This window comes from Mytilus trossulus, chromosome 4 (genome assembly GCF_036588685.1).
Source record: "Mytilus trossulus isolate FHL-02 chromosome 4, PNRI_Mtr1.1.1.hap1, whole genome shotgun sequence".
In the NCBI taxonomy this organism is placed as follows: domain Eukaryota; kingdom Metazoa; phylum Mollusca; class Bivalvia; order Mytilida; family Mytilidae; genus Mytilus; species Mytilus trossulus.
In genome coordinates, this window is record NC_086376.1 from 11,375,374 (window position 1) to 11,400,977 (window position 25,604).

The window sequence follows — 25,604 nt, forward strand, 5'->3', positions numbered from 1 at the left end:
ACTTTTGGTTTTAAGATACTAATATACTGTCCGTATGTTTAATATGTAATATTCGGACAAAAGCGCAATATCTTGGTCATGTTTTATGAAGATTTAATTATAATCGACCAAAGGGAAATAACCGGAGCACATTTCTGGATTCTACAGTGCAATCAAAAAATAAAATCACAAAAATAATGAACTCAGAGGAAAATCAATACGGAAAGTCCATAATCAAATGGCAAAATCAAATAACAAAACGCATCAAAAACGAATAGACAAGAACTGTCATATTCCTGACTTGGTACAGGCATTTTCAAATGAAGAAAATGGTGGATAAAACCTGGTTCTATAGCGCTAACCCTCTCTCTTTAATAACAGTCTCATCAAATTCCGTTATATTTACATGATGCGTTAAATAAACAGTCACAATTAATATAATAGTCAAAATATGGGTACATCAGTCCTCATCGCATAACAATTTTAAAAGGGACAATTTAAGAGGGTGGTAAAGGGTTATTTTCGTGCAACGTTTTCAGCTTTTTTATTTCACGTGTTTTCGTGTTCTGACATTTTATTTCTCGTTTTCTCGTGTTTGTTTCGACGTCCGTGCCTCGTGTTCTCCTTTATTTATTTCCCGTGTTTCGTGTCGGTACTCTTAATTTCTCGTGCTTGTCCCGAATTCAAGTTGATTACAAAGTAACGCAGGTCTACATTCAAAGTCAGTCCGGAGATTTTTTAAGATTATGTAATCCCAGAATATTTTTTAAAAACTGCTTTCAAATTAATTGTTATATATGATTGAATAGTATTTTTCTTAAAATTCAGTTGTAACTAGCGGACTTTGAAAGGTGACTGCAGGGTAACATTTCCATTATATAGATGATCTCCAAGAATGGCTGATTAATAAATTATTTTACTTTTTCCAATAATCTTTACGATTTAATTTCTCGTGCTTCGTTTTTTTCGATTTTTATTTTCCGTGCAACGTTTTTGCGATTTTTATTTCACGTGTTTCCGTGTTCAGGGTCCCCCTTTACCACCCTCATTTAACAGAACACAAAAAAATCTATCTATGAACACATGGATTGACTTGAGTGTCTGACGTCATAAAATTTGTATACGTCACATAAATTTGTCGTTCAATGTGCATACAGCAAACAGTTTTAAAATTTACATAGGCAATGTAAGCATACAGAGTTAAAAAATCAAAATTATGTAAGAACAAATTACAGAAATAGACCGAGATTTAAACTAATCCAAAAGTTAGAGGTAGAATTTATGAGAATCCAAAAATAGTTAATTCCACTACGCGATTGAATGATTTTGACGTTTGTGGTTCAACGTATATAGTAATTAAAAATATATGATAATAATTGCGGATCCAGAACTTTTCCTAAGGGGGGCCCGCTGACTGACCTAAGAGGGGGCCCACTTCGGTCATGCTTCAATGATTCCCTAAATAAGCAACCAAATTTTGCCCACGAAAGGGGGGGGGGCGGCCCCCCCCCCCCCCCCTGGATCCGCCTATGAATTATGATAATGACATATAATAGACCAAAATAATACTGACGGGATCTTTTAAAGTACAGAGTCACGTAATAAGAACAAAAGAAATACAAAAAGTCGCATATACAAAACAAACCACCAAAAAATTGACGAGATGTATAAGTACCGAGCCACATCAAACGGATATCACATAAAACCATTTAAGTACGCAGAATCTATACATCAAGACCATCGTGTATTATTTGAGAAGTTGATACGGAATATTTATCAACAAGGTCTAACTCTTGGTACCTTCCGATGAACTTTTTTAGAAAAAGGACGAGAGCCGAACAAGAAGTGTGGCGAACATAAATTGGGACGAAGTGAAGTAGTTTATAGACTTGCGCGAATAAATGCCGCGAAAAACAATAACAGTAAACAGAGGAAAAGGCTGAAAATACGACGTTCTGAAAAAACCAACATCAAACCATCGATTAAATAGGTATGCTCAGCTCTATATAATATATATTTAGGTCCGGAAGATATCCAAACACATGAACAGTCTTTACAGACCATAACTCAAGCATAAACTAAGCTGCCAAGTGACAAGTCAGATTTTCATTTTTTTTTCCTTCTTTTTAGGTTTTCAGTAGCCTGTCATTTGTTTCTATCCATGGGATGAACGACTATTAATATGTATAGTCGACCTTCCCATGCACTGAAACTAGTGCCAGGCTGTAGAGGGGCGGATCCAGCCATTTAAAAAAAGGGGGGGGGGTGTCCGCTACCAGCCATTTTAAAAAGGGGGGTTCCTATCCCAGGATAAAAAGGGAGGGGGGGTGGGGTTCCAACTATCATTGTGTAATGTGTTTTTGTACTAATAACAATTTTCACTGCTTATGGTTTTCACTGTTTAGTTTTTATTCCGGTGATTACTCAAATTTAAAAAGCAATTTGACTGCTTTCAATCTCATTCGTGTATACTCTACTTATCTTCAAGTAATAACATTGTTATGTCTATAAGACCATACATTTTTTTATTTTATAAGACTGAAAAATTTTCAAGAAAAATATAACATTTATATTATAAATTACTCTTTTGTGCCATCTTCTATACTTATTTTATCATTGGTAGGCATTATACATGTATTTGTCAATATCTGTATACGAAATGTTATCGAGGCCACATTTAGAAGAATATCTGTTTCCCCTCCCCCTGGTCTACCCTTTGTAAACAGACCAGGAAGGCAGTTTTTTTTTTACTGGATGTCATAACATGGTCACATGAATGGTTTGAATTGTCCAGTCAAGGCCACTTATCAGTTGTTTGTGCTAAACTTGAGTGTATTTATTTAGATTATCAATCCTTTAGCTATCAAGCACTTTTCAGAAATGAAAACAAATTATTTTCAGGAATAAAAATAATTAAGCTTCTTTTGTGGAAAATTATTTTTTTACCAGGGGGCTTATTGTTGACCCCGTTGGGCAAGGGGGAGGGGAAACAAACATAATTTTTATTTTGGTCAGAGGTGTAAAACGTTAGTGAATTAAATAATGTCATGTTTTGTAACTTCAAGTATAAGATGAAAACTTTTATCATGAAGGTTTTTCTATTACATAGAGAATAATACATGGCAAAATCCGTATCATATGTCGTTTTCCTGAGACATCAATATCAGCCCGAGGGCCTTTAGGCCCGAGGGATGATATTGGTCGAGGGTGATACGGCATGTGATACAGATTTTGCCATGTATTATACGCTTTATCATATATTTCAACAGAAGAGTATTATGTTATATGAACTGTTTTCTGATCCATAGCACTGGGTTACCTTCAGTTCTGCTTTTGTCTTGTTTCATAGCTAACTGCTTTATTATTTAAACGAAGCACCTTGGTTACCTTACAATCCAGGCCTCTACATTATCATTTTTTCTCACTTGTCCCTTCGGACAAGTTGCAAAAAAATCAACTTGTCCGAACTCTTAACTCACTTGTCCGAATTTATAATTGAAAACCCTCCATATTGATGATACATGTTATATGCAATAATAACATTTGCCTTTGATTGCACCTAATAAAGATCAATAAAGGGAGCATTTTGTTATGTTATCATGAATACCACATCAATTTTAATTTTATAATTTCAGAATGAGGGATTATTTGCAAGACTGAGCTCTGTGACTCATTGTCACTATCATGTGTCAATCATTAAATCATATCTCTTTCCATATCACTAGGTTCTCCTATTCATGGACCTATATTCATTAATTATATGCAGATTTTCCTGAAATCACAATCATCTATCTCACATATGTGTCCTTTCTTTAAATTGCAATGATAAACTTAACACAACTATTTTGAATTTACATAATCTTAATACCTTGTTGCAAATAACTGCTTCCTTCAAGCATGAAAATAATTATTTTGAGGAAAAATCAAATATTTGTTTTTCTATGTTGTTGGTTTAGCTTTACAGTTAAAATATATATATAACCATACATGTACATTGTTGGCTTTTTTCAAAACTACTTCTACCCTTTTTTATTGGGAAAATATGCATCATTTTCATCAAATTGGGAAATTTAAAATAAACCATGAATTTGAATGAAACTTAAATTTACAGACCCATTTTTAAGAGTTAAACACTGCTTTAAAATAAGACCCCATTTGTCAGTGATGATACACAATGTACATAAATAGACTGATTCTGAAGTAGTGGTATGGTTTAAACCAAATACACCTGGCACCTTGTTTACAACTAAACCTTTTTTAATTTATTGATGGTGCCAAACAGGATTTTACAATTTATTTTGATTTTTACATACATTGATATATTATCATGAAGTAAATAAAACATTTTAGTAAAAATTCTGCCTCTTTAGATTTTATTTAATTTTAACATCTTAACTTGTTATTTTAACATATAGATCTTATTAAATAAAACCTTTTTTAATTTGATGTTATGCCTAAAAGCAAAATCAAATGATACAAACTTTAAATTAAAATTTTAAAGTTTAGGTAAAACTCCATATCATGCATATGGAGGTGCTCCTAATTCAAGAGGCTTATAAGAAGAAACATTTACATTGGTTTCCTTCCCCTTACTTATTTCCCCTGGTCAATGGCTGTCAGGAATCCGGGTCCGTTCGCGCCCATTCACGTTCGCACCCACTCATGTTCGCCCCCTTTCACTTTCGCACCCCACATGTTCGCACCCAAAGTCTGTTCGCACCCTACATGTTCGCGCCCAATTTTAATTGGTTTTGTCAGAGACATATAGTATATGTCTCTGGTTTTGTGTTTGATAACTTTGCAATCAAGTTTTGGCAAGTAGAATTATTAAAAGTATAATTGATTTCATTGTCTCAAAATAAAGCGAGACAGCATTTTTTAAGTGTTGAATAAATCTTAATGATGTTTTTTTAGAGCGTATTGTTAAAAATAATAATATTTCTTTCTATGATTGAAGTGGGATTCTGTCAACGTTTTATTTTGTGTTGAATAACACTTAATCATGTTTTGTTTATTGTATTGCCTATAACTTTGTTGCATTGACTTGTTTCATAATGAAGTGAGATTCTGACTACGTTTTTTTTTGTGAGTTGAATAAATTTAATCATGTTTTGGTTTATATAATAGTGTATTGCTATATTTCATTATTTCATTGTTTCAGATCAAAGGGACCAAGCTGTTATTAAAAACAATTATCTTTTGGGTTTAATTTATCATATACAATATTCAATCTTTTACTCATACCAAGCTACAAATACATTCAGTATTTACGTCAAAGCAATTAAAAACAACAATCCTGATTTTCCAAATATTCAGCTGGAATTTGAATTAAAATTGGGCGCGAACGTGTAGAGTGCGAACGGACCTTGGGTGCGAACGTGCGAGGTGCGAACGTGTTAGGTGCGAAAGTATATTGGGCGCGAACGGACCTGATACCGGCTGTCAGCATGTTCAAATACGTTCAGTCAGAGACATATTATACAAGTTTATATGTCTCTGGTCCAATCAATGAATATTTATTTCATTTTGTATGATCAATAAAACAATCATTCATATATTTAGGAATGTATAAGTCTTGAATATAAATCTTTTAACATCTGACATCGATTATTTCACTTGTCCCATCGGACAAGTAGTATGATGAATCTACTTGCCCGACACCTATTTCCACTTGTCCCGGACAATCGGACAAACGGTAATGTCGAGCCCTGCAATCTGTTGTTTTCAAAATATTTTGTTTATTACAAGTATTGTATTTATTTGAGTGTTTTGTATTTTTTATAGTTGCATATAGTGTGCCAAAACATATGTTGTAAAAACTTGATGTTTGTGACGTCACATACAATATGTTGAAAACTTGATGTACGTGACGTTACATACCAAACAATGATGTCATTCCAAAAAAATACCTATTTTTAGAAAAAAAATTCTTAAGCAAAAAAAAACCCTAAAAAACTGACTTTAGTTAAAAAAAAAAAAAAAAGGTATGCGATACGGGTTTTACCATGCGATACGGGGTATGCTATACGGGTTTAGCCATGCGATACAGGGTAGGTGATACAGACTGGAAAAAAGAACCTTTATTAGATATACAAAATAGCTGTATTTTGTACTAAATATTTGATAAATATATACATATATGCATGCAATTTTGTAATATTGTATTAGAATAGAGTTTTGAGGTACTTGTACATGGAGGTATTGTATTTCATGTATGTTGAGGAATAGATGTCAGAAATGATTTATTGAGCTGTTTAGATAAATTTATAATATTTTTAGAAAAACTCTAGCAATCTTATTTTAATAAACCAAATTAGATAGATTGGGAACACAGTGATCTGGAAGGTTTTTTTCACTATGGGCCCAGGGCCCCTCAAAAATAAATTCAATGGGCCATTTTGAAAAATAATGGGCCATGTTGTCAAATGAGTGGGCCACTTGAATTGACTTCTGTAAAAACAAATAAAAAGTATCATTATTTTTTCATGTTTTGGAAAAGAGGTGTTGGTACTTACCTTTATGATTTTAAATAATATCATGGACATTGTTCCTGTGATTCTGTAATTTCAATGAATATACAATAACTTCTTCCAAAACGGACAATATTAAAGATAACCTTTATTTACAATGTTTAAACTGTTACTGTTGACTTGGCTTGTTCATGTTTATGTTTTTTTTAACATTAAATTTGGGTCTTCGTCGATACCATACTCATTCCAGACGTTCCGTATTAGAGGACATTTCAGGAACGTCCTCTGCACTTCTTGTATTATTATTATTACTTCATCACGATGACAAGAATAACAGTAGAGAGTACCATTAATTGATAGAACAAAACAATAATTCGCTGAAGTCATGTTTACAAAATGTCAAAACGAGCCAAAGACCAAAAATGACAAGGACAGTTAAGCGCTTTTTATGGAGACAAAAACTATATTCATAAAAAGGCTTCAGGGGTTTTCAATCGAAATAATAGCAAGCTAAACTAAATTAAAAGATTATAATTAGAGTTACATCTCGTCTGAAATAGCCAAATTTCACAAATGTAAAGTTGTTTATAAAAAATTATATCATGAATGATGGTTAATTACGTTTTTTGGGTTATCAGTTAAACCGCATGGTTCTATTATTACCATAGGAAAACACCCGAGACGTTATACCGCATGGTTCTATTACCATAGGAAAACACTCGAGACGTCATAAAAATATATAGGTGCTCCTATGATTGGAGGAACATTATGCAGTTGTGTACACACACATGGCGGCACGGAACACGATCCGAAATCTATTTGACGATATCTAAACGTTTCGAAACAATGTGAAAAATATCGTGCGCCACGTGGGCGCCTACATTTGCCACTCTTTGCGCCATTCCTGGTGAATATGCGCTATAGGCGCAGGGCGCACGTCCTTCCCGATCACTGGGAACATAATATTCTAAATTTAAGGAAATAGAAGCAAAATTACAAAACTTTTGGTAACCCAGAAAGTCTGATACTATCCATTCAAAATCCTTTTATACTAACACAATAAACTTTATTTGGCCCTACTCGTTATTTAAGATATGCAAGAAATTTTCAACATTATTATTATTTTATTATTAGGAAATGCTATCTTTCATGTTTTTTATTTATTTGTTTTTATGCCCCACCAACAATAGTAGAGGGGCATTATGTTTTCTGGTCTGTGCCTCCTTCGTCGGTTTGTTCATTCATCAGTCCGTTCGTCCCACTTCAGGTTAAAGTTTTTGGTCAAGGTACTTTTTGATGAAGTTGAGGTCCAATCCACTTGCACTTGAAACTTAGTACACATGTTCCCCAGGATATGATCTTTCTATTTTTGATGCCAAATTAAAGTTTTGACCCCAATTTCATGGTCCACTGAACATAGAAAATAAAAGTGCAAGGTTCAGGTTAAAGTCTTTGGTCAAGGTAGTTTTTGATGAAGTTAAAGTCGCATCTACTTGAAACTGTGTACACATGTTCCCTATGATATGATCTTTCTAATTTTAATTCCAAAATAAAGTTGTGACCCCCGTTTTCAGTCCACTGAACATGGAAAATTAAAGTGCCAGTGGGGCATCCATGTACTATGGACACATTCTTGTTTGTAACCTATTGCAATTTTTGAATTAACCTGAGATACACAAAACAGTAAAACAAGGGCTTGAAGATCTCATATTTACTGCTCACATCAATTAACTGTAGTTTTGTTTGATTCCGGAGATACATTATAATGACAAAATAAACAGATGCTAAGTTTCAACACAAGATGTTTTTTCTGTATTATAAACTGATCATTGATGTAGTAATTCTGGCTTAATTTGACACAATGCTTTTTAATTCATCCTTTATTTTGGTAGAAGCATTTATTTTTTATTAGAAACTAGTAAGATTTGAATAGTTTAGGAACATTTAAAAAGGTTATGTGCATTTCAATAAATAGCAATGGTCAGTATTACTTATAAATTACTTGTTTATGTTTAACACTTTTATTTCTTATGTAATAAATTGACCTTGGATGACCAACATGTTGTTATTGGTCAGTTGTATATTGGTCAGTGGTAATTTAAGTACAGGTCATTGTGATCCACCTGTGATATTGATTTAATCTTGGCTAGAATTATCAATATTATATATTCTAACTGACCATTGGTCATCTGAAGTGTTTATATATAGAATGTCCATGTTTTGACCCTTTGAAATATTGATGTGGCTAAATGGAGTCAAAATCTACATTACTAAGATGGTAAGAGATTTTTTTATTGTTTTATGTTCATTTTTCAAGTAGTTGTTTTGATATTGTTCCAAAACTGCTGTTTTATTTTACTAGTTTACAAACTCTTTTTATTAAGGTATATCTAATTTAAATAGATCAAATGTAATATTTTTTTATTTATTAAAGACTTAAAATGATTAAAGACATCAGTAAGCACTGTCTAGATGATTTCCTTATTTTAATAAAAAATTTATAACCAAAAATTTATATCATTTTTTGTGTGATGGATAAAATGTAGCCAATTGAAGGATTAAAAGTGTGTAGTCCTAGAGTAAGGTAATTTTGACTCTTTATTGACCTGTGCTATATAAATTAAGCTTACTTTACTCAAATATTAAAAAAGGAGCTTGACTTCTTCTGATGACCACAAGTTTTAGGCATCCTCCTTTAATTACTTGATGGACACTCTGAATAATAAGGTTTCAGCTGATGAAATCTGACTATCCAGTTAAATAAATAAAAATCTTAATGTATTTTATAAAATTGTTTCATGCTCTCTACACACATTAAAGAAATCCTTGCTACAACTCTCTATAGTGGTCTTTACTGTTTTCTAGACAAATTTCTGCTCCTCTTATCTATTTGACAGTCCAAATGATCTGCCTTTTATCTCCGACTACTCATAGCAGATTTAAAACTACTGTAAATTCTGAAATTATTGTGTGCATTTATTTTTGCCATTTTGCCATTTTAGACTTAAATGCGCTGTTTAATTAATATAAAATATTTTAAAATGCAAGTGTAAATTATTGCGTTTACAACTCTGTTGCATTTTTTGCAATAATAAAAACCTCACAAATATTTCTGAATTTACAGTAATCTACAATGTATATGATTAAGGTACTGTAACAAAATGTTTGTAGAAAGACATAAATGTATTAAAAAAACATGGATTTAAACTTTACATGTACATAGAAATCTACTAAAATAGAGCTTGCTGGTATACTGTTAAAATGTACTGTAAGAATATAGACAAAGCCTTTTAAAAGTTAAGCTACATGTATGTGAGATTATTATTTTAATCCTGTACGTGTCTGAACTGAAAGGGGAATGTTATGTCCCCCACACACACCCCTTTTATGCTAGACTCATACATTTCTTGTTTTAGAATTAGAGAAAAAAGAGATTTCTCTAAAAAAATAAGTTGCACATATGACATGGAAGGTTAACATGAACGAATTAATATCTTATGCTTTAATAATGATGTTTTAATTTAGTTTTTGGACAATAGTAGACACAGTTGTACAGGTGACAGATTTCTGATCCTTATCTACTCTTATACATTCATTACATTTTCTCATAATGCTGTCAATCCAACTATCTTGAAAATTAAATGACAGCATAAAGTTATTTTCAAACTGGAACATGGGTAATACATGTATTAGATAGTTGGTTCAGTAAAGGTTCAAAAGGTTACACAATGAATTCTATATTAAGGTACAAACATGATAAATGTTGATATAAAGTATAAGCACCAATATCCCCTTCCTTTCCTTTTACTGGTAATAGAATAGATGTTAACAAAATTAACAAAATAAAGATATCTTTAAGAAGTAGAAATAACAAATTTCATTAAAGTAAGGTAAAAGTCAAGTAAAATAATTATGTGAATGAAGCAAAGGCCTACAAGATGTTAAAATGTTAAAAGTCATGCAGTCATTGAGAAAAATTTATATATATCAAACTGAAGTGTTATATTTACCAGCTTTCAATATTGTAGACTTCTTTTAATTAATAATCTTTATTTAGAGTCGGCAAAGTATACAAACAGAGACATTATTATAAGCTCTGAGCTTTTAACTGAGATACAAGCTATTTACAACACATAAAACACATGCAATAAATTAAAACAAAATGAAGCACTTGTAAAAGCATGGGGGTGATTAGCAAAATTTAAGCATGATAAGCTAGGTATTAAAACTTAAAGCATATATATAGTGTAAACTAGGCATGATTAAAAGCTTGTAAAATACATAGCATATTATGTTAAAAAAGGGTATGATTTTAAGGAACAAATGTAGGCAATTTTTTAAAAGCGCTATAGAAATCTTCTAAAAAGGTTTGGCTACTGTCTAGTAATGTTTTTTATGAACATACATGTAATAGATAGAAAAAAAAGATTACATTTGTACGTGTACATGTATTCCCACCAGTTCTTTAAATTAAATTATTTTCCCTTAAGATATTGCACACAGAAATATAAGGATTACTGACCAGTACCAAAGGCGTTTATACTTTATGTATTGATTTGATTACCAATGAAGATAAATTTGCATGAAATTTAAATTATTTTGTGTTTTTATGCTTATTTTATTTTATTTTTTTCCCAGTTTGTTGAAGAATAAAGACATGGAATCTGTTAATCTTGACATGGAAGATATATTTGAAGAAGAGGCTGCAGATGATGATTTCCCCTCTGTTGGGCCTCTCCCAGATTTACCAGATGGAGAGGAAGGGGCTGCTGAAGGAGAAGATGAAGGTACAGTGAAATTAAAGTAGCAAGAAAACTATATGGGAACCTTCATGACAGCTTTTGGTCATTCTTGACTAAGGGGGGACCATGAAGGCGTGGCATTTGAATGGTTACAAATGGCAATTAATGAAAATATAGATACTTAAATGAGCAATGTTTCAGTCTGTTCACCATTCCCTACAATTGGAACCAATAGCATAGATATTCTTAAAGGACTTATTTCAATGGTTAAATAACTGATAACAATTAGAAGTCAGAAGTTCATATGGGGTTTATGTTAGATTGATTTCCAATAAGTCATAACTGGGTTTTTCCTGCTAAGCTTAAGGCTACAGTGATTTAATTAGATTGTGTATGACTCTATAAGAATTATTTCCTTTTGTCAGTCACAATTAGATAAATCCACCACATACATGTCATACATAGATTCTATCATTGCATCAATTATAATACAATATTAATTTCCATATTTTTATGCCCCATTTATGGGCATTATGTTTCTGGTCTGTGCGTCTGTCTGTTTGTTCGTCCGTCAATCTGTCCTGCTTCAGGTTATAATTTTTGGTCAAGGTAGTTTTTGATGATAATGAAGTCCTATTAACTAGAAACTTAGCACACATGTTCCTTATGATATGATCTTTCTTATTGTAATGTCAAATAAGAGTTTTGACCACAATTTCACTGTCCATTGAACATAGAAAATGATAGTGTGATTGGGGCATCTGTGTACTATGGACACATTCTTGTTAATTATATTATCAATTACTATTTTGTTTAACTTTAAAGAGTTGAAAAAGCTTTTTGGATTTCCCAAACTTCTAGTTCTGATACACAGCCCTCAAGAAGGGTACGCTTAGAATGAAGTGTTCATTTTTGTTCAGGAAAAATAAATTAAGATCATGATTTTTGTCGAGCCTGCAACTTTTGTTGCAGAAAGCTCGACATAGGGATAGTGATCTGGCGGCGGCGGCGGTGTTAGCTCACTTCTTAAAAGCTTTATATTTTAGAAGGTAGATGACCTGGATGCTTCATACTTTGTATATAGATGCCCCATGTTACGAACTTTCCGTCAGTCACATGTCCAATGTCCTTGACCTCATTTTCATGGTTCAGTGACTACTTGAAAAAAAAGTTCAGATTTTTTGTAATGTTAAATTCTCTCTTATTATAAGTAATTGGATAACTATATTTGGTATGTGCGTACCTTGCAAGGTCCTCATACCTGTCAGACCGTTTTCACTCGACCTCGACCTCATTTCATGGATCAGTGAACAAGGTTAAGTTTTCGTGGTCAAGTCCATATCTCAGATACTATAAGCAATAGGTCTAGTATATTCGGTGTATGGAAGGACTGTAAGGTGTACATGTCCAACTGGCAGGTGTCGTCTGACCTTGACCTCATTTTCATGGTTCAGTGGTTATAGTTAAGTTTTTGTGTTTTGGTCTGTTTTTCTTATACTATATGCAATAGGTCTACTATAATTGGTGTATGGAATGACTGTAAGGTGTACATGATTAGTTGACAGGTGTCATCTGACCTTGACCTCATTTTCATGGTTCAGTGGTCAAAGTTAAGTTTTTTAGTTTTGGTCTATTTTTCTAATACTTTATGCCTTAGGTCAACTTTATTTGGTGTATGGAAATATTTTATGATCTATATGTCGGTTACGCAGGTTTTATTTGACCTTGACCTCATTTTCACGGTCCATTGCTAAGTTTTAAGTGTTTGTGTTTTGGTCTGTTTTTCTTTATTTATAAGCAATAAGTCAACTATATTTGTTGTATTGAAGAATTGTTAGCTGTACATGTCTGCCTGGCATGGTTCAGCTGACCTTGACCTCATTTTCATGGTTCATTGGTCAATGTTTCATTTTCTTGGTTAATGTTGAGTTTATGTGACAGTTGTAATAAAGCTTTATATTTAGGTCTATCAAGATAGTATCAAGGATTAGTAAAGAAGGCGAGACATTTCAGTGTGTGCACTCTTGTGCTTTTTTTTCTGAAATTTCCTGACATAAAATCTTTTACAAAAATTCTCCCTACAACAGTTCACATACTTGCAACCAAACTCTAAATGTCCGCGATATTGCAGGTGTGTTCTAGTTATTATTAAGTTAATGGCTTTGAATTTATCAATAAATGAATTAAAACTGATAACAAAAATTGCCTCTTATGTTGAGAGAAACCTCAGTAATTGCAATATTCCATAATCCTAAATGTATTGTCTGTTGTAGATAATACAGATGTTATGTCCAAGTTAAAAGATTTATCCAAAGGAGCAGCAAGGAAAGTGGTGAGGAAACCCATGCCAAAGTTAGATGGACAAAGGTATACACAATGTTTAAACTATATAAAATGCCTTACAGGTGAGGAAACCCATGCCAAAGTTAGATGGACAAAGGTATACACAGAGTTTAAATATTATATAAAATGTCTTAAAACAATAGATTTGCCACACAGCATTAAGCAACCAATAAATTAAAAGGAAAGAGGTTTTTAAGAATGCAGTCTAGGTTTTTTTATTGTCACATTTGATCAGTCTTTTTTTTATTTAAGACTAAACAATTTTTATAAAATTAATTCTCAGTTCAATTCTTTGCACTAACTACTATATATTATTTGTTTTCCTGAAAGCAAAATTACATATAAAGGGAGATTGTATGTGTACAAGAATATCCTCCAGACATACACAGGTCTATTTAGGTCATAGATCTATGGACTATATTAGAAATGATTGATTGAAAATAAATACATGAAATAGGTCATTAGTATTTGTTTACCCTATTGAAATACAAACAACTTGTTTACTTAAGTTAGGACTTGTTGACCAAAGAGTCAACAGCATATTAGTAATGTTTGATCTATAAAAGTTTTGTTATTTGATTTCTGATTTAAACACCTGCTTATGATTAAAAGGTCAAATGGTCAAACTAAGGTTATGATAGAAAACAAAGAAGTAACCAATTAGTTAATCATATTGATTAGACTATGATTCCAAAGGCTAATATCCTAGATTCTAGATTTTTACCAAGCTGAAAGAGAACATAAAATTTGGCAGACTAAGACCAGGGGGGGGGGGGTTGTTATTATAACTGGATTATCTCTAGATATTTTTTGAAAATTATGATGAGTTTTGCCATTGTTAGTTTAAGACACTTTTTAACTTGAAAAATATTGTTAAAGGGAAACTTCGCAAAAAAATCAAAAATTCATATTATGTCCATTCTGTATAAAAATGCTCAAATTTATAAATATTAAAGTTTTATTCCGCTAGATAAGAGATCACCATCGATTTTAAATTTTGAGTATCAGTTCTTTGCGTTCCGCCATTTTGTAATCTTGTCCAAATAAAAATCACGATATGTCTATAAACCATAAAGAAACAAAACTATAGTAACCGATGTTGTCGTAATTACGTGTCGATATCTTGTCAATCGTACGGTTGTTTTATCTGACTAACTAACTTGATTCGGAAAATGTTCTTATATTTTTAATAACCATATAGTCTGTTATTTTTAAACTGTTAATATTGGAATTAGTTAAAAAGTCAAAGTTCAAATCATAAATAAGAGTTCCATGAAAATTGTTTTCGAAAATCTAATTCGTTCATAATTCTTTAAAGTAATATACTTTATTCAAATAAATTAGGATCTTCGCTCCACTGATCACCCGCATGGCTTAAGGTATTACTCCCAAAGGTATTGTGAGGGGTGTAAGGTGACACGACCAGGTATTCAAGCGATTTCCTGTCGGGCCTGCAAGTTCATGCATCGTTTCACTTCTGTAGGTATTGATCAGTGTACACGGCCGATAACTTATAACTTTCCATTTTGAACTATCAGGTGCATGTATAATATACATCTCTGTCTTGCGTGTCCGAAAGTGATATAATATACTAGTCATTACTTAACTCATACGCTTGTTTATAAATACAATTTCTGGTGTAAAGAATATTATTTATACAAAAAAAAAAAAAAAAAAAAATTGAAGATATACAAATATACGTATTTTTTCCAAGGGTTAATTTGGGGAAAATCAGAGATTGTATTATATGTCTCTGGGACAATGTAATATTTACTCGTTGTCAATAGTAAAGGACATAGTTGGATCATTCCAGAAATGTTGATTAAAAAAATGTGCGCACTTGTCGACGATTCGTTTATACGCCCGGATAGAAAGTTACGGAACTACAGCGCAATTTAAAATATATACATGTATACATTGAACATAAGAAAGAAACATACATTTTGTGCAAATTTGGGTAAAAGTTTTGTAAATAGACTAGTCCACGTATACCAACAGTATGTAATCATCCAATTCGATAGACTATTGTATACCAAAAGAAGAAGAAGAAGAAGAAGAGGACCAATTTGATTTAAATACAGGTCGATCTATAACTTGCTTTGGTTCATCGAAGTTAGGAACATAGTAAAATCACAGATTTATGTATCAATTAGATTGTTCTCGAATAAAGAAAGAAATTCGTCATCACCACAACTGTTCCGACATATGCAACTGGACGTACACTAATAATCCCCGAGGGATGTGAATATTGTCTAGGAAAGCTATTGAGTATTAAAGTTAAAGTCAAATCATTTTCGGGATTTATTTTCTTTCTTGATATTCAATGACAGCAAATTTAAAGAATGAACTGCTTGTCAGATATTTGTCCGCTTTAGGGGTATTCTTGCCAGTTGAACAGACTTATAATTACATTAAAAAATAGGGAAAGATGACATAAAATTCGTTGTCTTTTGTTTTTAAACATCTTTGGTCAAATAGTTATTAAGTATTATACGTTGTGACACGAAGACTACTTTAATAAGGACGTCCCCGATTATGATTAAATTTGGTTGACGTTTTTCACACTTGATAAAGAATAGCTATTCGTAATTTTTAGATTCCATTCCAAGAAGACCTTAAATTTGCTGTCAATGTTTTAAGACTTCTCAAGTACAAAAGTATTTTTTCTTTATTCGATCATATTATATTCCGCTTCGGTAGAGTTATCTTCAGTGAGTTCCAGTTATTAATTTGTACGTGGCTTTTAAAAGTCTAAATCTAAGTGTTCTCATTCATTTATTTGCCTAATAAAGACAAATAAAAATACTTTGGTAAAGCTATTTTTAATTTCTAAGTTCTCCTTTTTATTAGACATCAATCAAGGACAAAAGGTGTAAATCATTTCAATCGGACATATGAATTAAGTTTCCCGTCTTTAACCAAAAATTGTGTATTTCTTAGTAAATTAACTTATTTGAATTCAAATAAATAATAGCACCAAACATAATTAAATAATTCCACGGCGATCAATTTTTATTTGTCACCAACTTGAATATATATTTTAAATATGTGTATTGGATGCTCCCCTTGTCTTATAATTCACTGATCCGAATAGACAGTCACACCTGGCAAGGTGTGCCCGAGAGGCGTGGTTAAATACCGAAGTGCAAATAACAATTTACCTTTCAACAAGCCATCTACGAGTATTGCTACAGAACCGTGAATACACACATCGTATCAACCAAGTCATAGCAGAGATAGTAAAAGGTCAATAAGAGTACACCAACATATTGTCTTTACAGATTATTGTACTTTACTTTGTTCACCTTATCAGTCCGAAAATACATTAATTAAAAATCAATTTATAACTTTTTGTGTTGTCTACAAAAATAATTCGAATATATACGTTTAACATAGAAAATTTATCTCATGAATATGTACAATTGAACGTATGTGCGTTTTATCTTCTTATTATCGGATGGTTATAAGATAAAGCATAAGTCATCGGCGCGCTTACGATTACGTTAAAATATGATTAAAAACCAAGACTTTTAATGATTGTTTTTTAAATCCCGGCATGCAAAAACCAGGAGAAAACGTCACGACCTACAGGAAGTAGTTAATATTTTTTCATTAAATATTGAATTTCTCCTTTATTACTGCACATATAGCGATAAAACTTTGTGAATATATATATTATGTCATAATGAACATATTTAAACCATAAGTAAAAAATCGTGAATTTTCCCTTTAAATGACTCATGCAAAGAAAAATTCTGATGTACAGTTAAATATGTGTACTTTTCAGATTGACAGGTGAAAGGGGAATACCCATTCTTCCCAAAGTATTTGAAAAGGTGAAGTTTAAAGGTCAAGGGAATGAAGTAAGTGTTTATATATATATATATTATAAATAAATGTACATGTAACAGTACAAAAATCACTGCAGAATTTTCAAATGAGTACTAGTACTTAGTTTAAACATATTTATTTATATTGGATTGGGAAACAAGTTTTGCAACTTATATTAATCCACTTTGCGGGTGCGAGTGCTGCCTTGTAGCGGCATTAGCCTACTCTTTTTCGATATCTACAAGGGTGTCTTTAACGTGCAAGAGATATGACTCTCTCTTAACACAGGTCAGCCATTTATCGTCCCCTTCCGACGGACTATCATCGTTTCCTTAAGACCATACTCGCAAATGGTGTCAAGGGAGAGCAGAAGTACTAGTACTTAAGATGGTTTAGTTAGAATAATTGCCATAGAAGGGAAAAAAAATGACAGGCTTATGATGTAGTACTATTTACTTGATATTGGTAGAAAATTAATTTGCTCCAAGATTATTTGAGAATTATTAGAAAAAGTTAGAATCATTCTCCCATTGTTAGGTTCTAGTTCCTTAAAGGAGTAAAAAGTAGACTTATAGAGACAAACAAATGGCAGACACCACATTCAGGTATAAAAGACAACCACTTATTCCTTTATCATACTTGGTGCAGTGTATCCTTCTCAGTACAGAATGAATCCTGTTCAATGTAAAATTACATGAAGAGATGTTTAACTTTACAGTGTTCTTGTTCAATATTTATCTAAAAAAATGATTTCAGGCTCAAGATTTAAGAATCATAATGAGATATTTAGAGCACTGGGCTCATAGGCTATTTCCCATGATGCCTTTTGACGAAGTCTTGGAAAGAATAGAAAAACTTGGTACAAAGAAAGAAGTTCAGGTAAGGTTAACTGTTGTAGAAAGTATTTTCTTTTTTAAGCAGAATTCAGACATAGTTGAACTATAAGATCCAAATTAATACAGAAAAGGAATTTTCAGATGATACCTCAAGAACTTTATTTTGGATATAAACCAGATTTAGATGTAAAGTCACATTTAAGAAGTTGAAAATTCTATTGAGGTCAATATGTCTAATATCAAAGTCACTGTTACTGATAATAGTCTAAATTATGATAAATTTTATTTGGAATTGGAACCAAATACAAGTTCTATTGTCATATGATTTCAGAAACTCTTTATTTTAAATATTTGGAATTTGAAAATGTGCAGTTTTCAATTACATTATAACAGAATGAAAGGATTTACTGAAAAAAACAAAATGAAAGCGAAACAAGTTGGCTGTGAAATTGCTTAGTTAAAAGCAATAGTACATAATATACTGTTGTAAGATGGTACTTTTAAATTCAATTCAACTTCATGAACATGTCTGGTGTATAACATGACAATCATGACGAAGTTAACCATGTTCCATTAATCAGATTTGATGTTACTTTCAGACCTGTATAAAGAAGATGAGGTTAGATATGCCATTATTGAATGAAGATTACATACAGGATGCTTCTGATGATGAAGCTGGAGGCAGTGATAAAGATAAAAGTCCTAAAAAGGTAAGACATATAGGATTGGTTAGCAGATCAGATCATTTGTTAACCATGTCCACTCTTGTTCACATATCTTGCTGAGGTAAATTGAGCAATCTGCTAAATTCCTTTTTTTTTTTCTTTCTCTGAAGTGTGTATAATAATATTCTTGCTGTTTAATTTGTATGTGTCCCCAACTAGGCCCCTTTTCTTAATTGAATTTGATGTAACAGTTTTGTCTTCCTGTCTACAGTAGAATGTTTTACCCATATTAAGTTTTTGGTCAATGTACTTTGCAGTAACTGTTGTGGTCACATACACTTAAAAGTTTGCACACATGTTTATTTTTAGCCGGAATTTTAAAAATATATTTTTAATTATGACTTGATCAATATTTCAGGGTTGCTATGAATTACATAGGACATATCATGTGCAATACTTTCAATAGATGTACATATAAAAAGGAAGATGTGGTATGATTGTCAATGAGACAACTCTCCACAATAGACCAAATGACACAGGAATTAACAACTACAGGTCGCTGTATGGCCTTCAAAAAAATGCACAGCCCATACCACATAGTCAGCTATAAAAGGCCCTAAAATGACAAATGAGAAAACAAACGGCCTCATATGTACAAAAAAAATGTGTTGCCTTTGTATTGGTTAATGTTGGCTTTTGGATGATTATAAATATATTAATGAAACATGTCAGTTTATGTGAGTCTTCTTTTTAATTCTTTTTAACATAAAGGTATATGATTTTGTTTACAGAATGGTGTAGATCCTGTGGATGAGACAGAGTGGGACGACATCATCAGGGAACATGAGGAGGAACAAAGGCTGTCACAGGCACCAGCATCATCACCCCCTCAACCCATGTCTCAACTTAAATCACAATTGTCTAAGCCTTTAATGGATCTAAAGAACACATCACAACCTTATACAGCAACTCCTATATCAAGTCCAAGTGCAACCATAGGGGTAGGTCATATGTACTCTACCACTCTTTGTTATACTGTCGGTAACGTACATTTTGGGGTAAAGATTGCATGAAATATAATCAAAACCCTATGGGACTGACTTGATCTAAATCTCCAAGGCCTATCACTACCTTTTTAATACACAAAACCTAGTGCTCTGTAAATCCTATCCATAATTTTTTCGAGAAATTTATCAATGTAATATATGCGCAAGTCACAAAATGATGTTAAACCTGTCAAGCAAATTACATTACTTTTGCAAGGTGCAGGAATCTAATATCTGTTCTCAAAATATAAGTGATGTCATTGTTAGTCATCTTTAAAAATTGTGGTTATCTCCCATTTGTGCAGAATTGAAGTTGAATCAACTACAACCAATGCAATATTTTTTTTCCCACTGATAAATTAATGCAATCTTTACCCTTCTGTGCTACAAGCACTTTGATTAAACATATGTTTTAAGTAGATATCATCTCAATTCACAATTGTGATTGTTTGTGTTGTTAAAAAAGAGTTACATATTCACTGTATAACTTAACGATGAAAGTGGTTTCTCATTGTCAGTAGACATTAGCATGGTAGTGATTTGTCATCTGCAATGTATACTTGTGTGTATAACTGAAAACAAGTTCTTATGTTGTTATGACCTGATATTTTATAATCTGTGGTTGACAAGCCTATATAAACTATGAAAATGGAAGACAAAATATATACACGTAGAAACAATTGAAATCTATGAAAGTCCAAACTGACATTATGTTGGAGCCTTTTGTTGCTTGGTATATGGTATGGGTTTTGCTGATTTTACAGTGACCTATAGTTGATGTGAATTGGTCTCTGGTGGAAAGTTTTGGCAATACTTATATAATACTTATATAATAACATCCAGCAAGTAATTGCATTGTTTTACAGTATTGTGAAATATGTTTACAATTTACTTCAATTTTTTGGTGGTATGCATATCACTCTGTTCTATATACAAATTCTGTAGAAAATGTCAACATATGTAGCCGTTTTGTAAAAATAAGTATATTTAATGTATGAACATTTATATTCCAGGGTTTGACACCAGAACAGAAAGAACGAATTGAGAGAAACAAACAGCTTGCATTACAGAAAAAGCTGGGAAAACCAGGATTTAAAGCACTTGGTAACGCATTTTGTTTTTGTACCCTTAAAACTTAACCAAATACCAAGTTTTATTTTGATTCAGTTCACACATAACAATTCAAACATCAGCCCTTAAGAGCTTTTAACCAAATATAAAATAACATAAACCCAACATTAAAACACACAACATGCGATCAGGATATATAACAGCACAGGTATATTGAAATACATACAAAGCACTACTATTAAATATTCATATCTTAACAAGCCAAAGCTGAGGCACAACTAAAATTTACTCCCAAAATGATAATAGGTGAATTTTATAAAAGCATATTAACACATTTTAATGAACAGCTCGAAAAGTTGTCATGTTAAATATTTTGCTGAAACAGTTTAATTTGATTTCAATTATAAATTGATTTACAACATATTTCATTAAATTGAAAAGAGAATTTGGATGAACTGGAGTTTACGAAAGAATAGTTCTCATCAGCGGATTATTCTGAGTCAATCTGCATTACAATTAATGGCTAATACTAACACATCAACATATCAACACATATACACTTCAACATATAAACCATGTAAACACGTCTACATTAACACATCCACATATCGACAAATCGACATACAAACACATTTAAATATACACATCCACACATAGAATTTCTAGTATCTCAAACAATTGTTTATTTGTTTTTGTTTTGCTACCTGTAATTAGTAGTGTCAATAGGCAAACAAGCAGTAGGCTGTGGCTTACATCAATATTATGCTGTAGTCTGTGTTAATTAGCAGTTCATCGATGTTAATTACATACAACTACAAATGTACGTTGGTTGTTTCAAATGGCAATTAAATCCCATATACTATGCAAATAAAGTAATCTAGCGCCTAAGACTGTGCCAGAGAGCAATCTAGCGCCGTAGGTAGTGTATAAGAGCAACCTTAGTAAGGGTTCAGGTTAGGGTTCATGTTAGTGTTTGGGTTCATGTTAGGGTTTAGTGTTTTCTTGTACCATAGGTTATTTTAAAGCTGTAGGCTATGTCAAATGGCAATCTAACGCCATAGGCTGTGTCAAAGTGTAATATGTCGCAGTAGGCTGTGTGAAATGGCAATCTTATGTTGTATGCTATGTCAAAAAGTTATACAGCTCTGTAGGCTGTGTCAGAGAGCAATTTAGTGCTGAAGGCTGTGTCAGAGAGCAATCTAATGCTGTAGGCTGTGTTAAATGGCAATCTAATGTAGTATGCTATGTCACAAAGTCATACAGCGCTGTAGGCTCAGGGCTCGACATTACCGTTTGTCCGATTGTCCGGGACAAGTGGAAATAGGTGTCGGGCAAGTAGATTCATCATACTACTTGTCCGATGGGACAAGTGAAAAAATCGATGTCAGATGTTAATAGATCAAATTCAAGACTTATACATTCCTAAAAATATGAATGATTGTTTTATTGATCATACAAAATGAAATAAATATTCATTGACTGAACCAGAGACATATAAACTTGTATAATATGTCTCTGATTGAACGTATTTGAACATGCTGGCAGCCATTGACCAGGGGAAAATAAGTAAAGGGAAAGAAACCAATGTAAATGTTTCCTAGTATAAGCCTCTTGAATTAGGAGCACCTCCTCATGCATGATATGGAGTTCTACCTTTACTTTAAAATTTAAATTAAAGTTTGTATCATTTGATTTTGCTTTTAGGCATAATATTAAATTGAAAAAGGTTTTATTTGATAAGATCTATATGTTAAAATAATAAGTTAAGATGTAAAATTAAATAAAATCTAAAAAGGCAGATTTTTTACTAAAATGTCTTATGTACTTCATAGTCTTATATCATATATGTAAAAATCAAGATAAATTGTAAAATCTTGTTAGGCACCATCAATTAATTAAAAAGGTTTATTTGTAAACAAGGTGCCAGGTGTATTTGGTTTAAACCATACCACTACTTCAGAATGAATATAGGTCCGTGAATAGGAGAACCTAGTGGTATGGGAAGAGATATGATTTAATGATCGACACATGATAGTGACAATGAGTCAGAGAGCTCAGTGTTGCAAATAAGCATTCAGTCTGAAATAATAATAATGAATTTTAATGTGGTATTCATATAATATAACAAAATGCTCCCTTTATTGATCTTTATTAGGTACAATCAAAGGGCAAGTGTTATTATTGCATATAACTTGTATAATCAATATGGAGGATTTTCAATTATAAATTCAGACAAGTGAGTTAAGAGTTCGGACAAGTTGATTTTCTTGCAACTTGTCCGAAGGGACAAGTGAGAAAAAATGATAATGTAGAGGCCTGAGGCTGTGTCAAAGAGCAATCTAACACTGTAGGCTGTGTGAAATGGCAATCTAATGTATGCTATGTCAAAAAGTTATATAGCTCTGTAGGCTGTGTCCGAGAGCAATTTAGCGCCATAGGCAGTGTATAAGAGCAATCTTAGGTAAGGTTCAGGTTAGGATTAGGATTAAGGTTTTGTCGATGTGTCAATATGTTGAGGTGTCTATGTGTCGAGGGGTCTATGTGTCTGTCATTTTAGATTACTTTTCAGGAATTGATATAATATTTGATACAACATTCATATCATTGAAGATGTATGAATATGTAATTGGGTTAGGAACTATTTCTTCCGTATAATCCAGTTGAGCCGAGAATTTATTTATGACTTCTCTGTTCATCTGAAATAAGTTGTTCCTGGATTGTTTAGATAGATAACAGTACTGTAAATTCAGAAATTATTGGGATGTTTTTATTATTGCGAAAAATGAGATAGGGTTATAAGCCCAATGTTCCCTATGATAGGATCCTTCTAATTTTAATGCCAAATTAGAGTTTTGATATCAATTTCATGGTCCACTGAACATAGAAAATGATAGTGTGAGTGGGGCATCCTTGTACTAGTACTATATATGGACATATCCTTGTTATGGCCTGTGATAATTTGATAGAATTCTGAATGGTATTGCTTGATCTGTTCGGTTTCAGTTTAACAGCTAATTGAGTGTTCAAATAAATGTATCTGATGCTTATATTAAAATCTCATATTACAGGCTTACAAATAAAATTCAATCTTAAGTATAGAAGGAGATAAATTTAAGCATTTACACTCTACTATTTAACTGTGCAGTGAGTGAAGCCTGAAATAACTTATTGTTCTTTGTATTTACAGCAGTGCCTGGTTCACCATTCAGAACACCTCTCTCGTCACCGATAACACATTCACCAATGATGCCTCCACCAGTTCCATCACCAGGAAAGTTTTCGTCTTCACTGGTAAAGCCTTTGTCCTCACCAGTAAAGATTTTGCCTTCCCCATGTAAATCATCACCGGTAAAGATTTCATCTTCACCGTGTAAATCTTCACCAGTAAAGCCTTTATCATCACCATGTAAATCATCTCATGGATTGACATCGCCTGTATCATCAAACACTGTAACATTCTCATCACTTGTACAGAATGGTAATACAGAGGATTCTGAGTTTGGTGTAAATAAACTATCTTATGATTCCACACTAGATTTACAGGCAAATAAAACCGGTACACAGAATGGAGAAATGGTCAATGGAAGTTCTAATTCTGTTGGTGACAGTGAAATGAGTGAAGTTATACCTGTTACAGGTAAAACTCTGATGAATGTAAATTATTCAGTAGACAATGAATTAAGTGCAGTTTTACCTGTTATAGGTAAAACTCTGGTCAATGGGAATAGTTCCCAGACAGCAGACAATGAATTGAGTGAAGTTATACCTAATCAAGATCTTAAACGGAACAATGATATTACAGACGATAACAATCTAGTTAAAAAACAGAAAGTTGATGTAGAACTTACAGAAGATGAAATATTATCTAGTATGGAAGACCTATGATGAATATTTGTATTTTATTGTTGATTCACATATTAAGTGCTATTTTTATTGTTTTTATGCTTTATTTAAATCTGATATTTGTTTTTCTGTTGTGAAAAAAATCACTAAGTATTAACTCTTATTTCAATTTATAAAGTATATGACTTATTTAGGTATTAAGTATATGGAAGCTAGATTGAATTGAATTCTATTGACCATCGGCTGTATTTTCAGCAAGTAATTCCTACTACATTATCTTTTATATTTGATTTCAGCAATATATTGTTATCTGATGATTGTTTCTTCTTCCATAATGAATATAACTAATAAAAGTCATACTTTCTTCAAAATTTAATGAATCAGAAATTGATAGGTACATTATTCTAACCAATTGTTGTAACTTATAAAGCTTTTAAAGTTGACCAATAAACTAGTCATTTAAAACAAACAAACAAAAAACATCTTTGGCAAACATATCAGATAGATCAAAATATTCTAGTAAAAAGAAAAATAATAGGAGGAAATGAAAAAGAAGTTTTTTAGGGAGTTTTAGAAAGATTTTATTGGCTGTGATATTGAGGGAAGATACAAGTTTCACTGTAATAGCTCAAGTCCAAGGTTTTCTTTTATTGTACTTTTGTATGGAGTCAATAAAACACAGTAAACTATACACTAATGTTTTATTATACAACCTGACCATGAATGTTGACTTTGTTGTTTCTACCATGTCAAATTTCTTGAGGGCTTCATTTAAAAA

The 25,604-nt window shown here is 32.2% G+C and overlaps 1 protein-coding gene across 3 annotated transcripts; it reads left to right on the forward strand.

Moving 5' to 3' along the window:
- Positions 1–1,809: 1,809 nt before the first annotated feature.
- LOC134714669 (TIMELESS-interacting protein-like) lies at positions 1,810–25,517 on the forward strand. 3 transcript variants are annotated; one of them, XM_063576117.1, is made up of 9 exons: positions 1,810–1,969; positions 11,088–11,236; positions 13,465–13,558; positions 17,322–17,397; positions 18,122–18,244; positions 18,801–18,911; positions 19,658–19,867; positions 20,926–21,016; positions 24,171–25,517. In XM_063576117.1, exons 2-9 carry the CDS (start codon positions 11,107–11,109, stop codon positions 24,866–24,868), a joined length of 1,533 nt encoding a protein of 510 aa, XP_063432187.1. In that variant the 5' UTR covers positions 1,810–1,969; positions 11,088–11,106; the 3' UTR covers positions 24,869–25,517. The 3 variants fall into 3 exon arrangements, with proteins under 3 accessions (XP_063432187.1, XP_063432186.1, XP_063432188.1); XM_063576116.1 differs by lacking the exon at positions 1,810–1,969 and adding an exon at positions 8,563–8,727; XM_063576118.1 differs by lacking the exons at positions 1,810–1,969; positions 11,088–11,236; positions 13,465–13,558 and adding an exon at positions 13,602–13,631.
- Positions 25,518–25,604: the final 87 nt, after the last annotated feature.

Coding starts and splice junctions, on each gene's coding strand:
- LOC134714669 (XM_063576116.1), top strand. CDS start 8,699: ATGGAGTCAAAATCTACATTACTAAGATG. Junction 11,237..13,464: donor TGCTGAAGGAGAAGATGAAG/GTACAGTGAAAT, acceptor TGTCTGTTGTAG/ATAATACAGATGTTATGTCC. Junction 17,398..18,121: donor TTAAAGGTCAAGGGAATGAA/GTAAGTGTTTAT, acceptor AAATGATTTCAG/GCTCAAGATTTAAGAATCAT.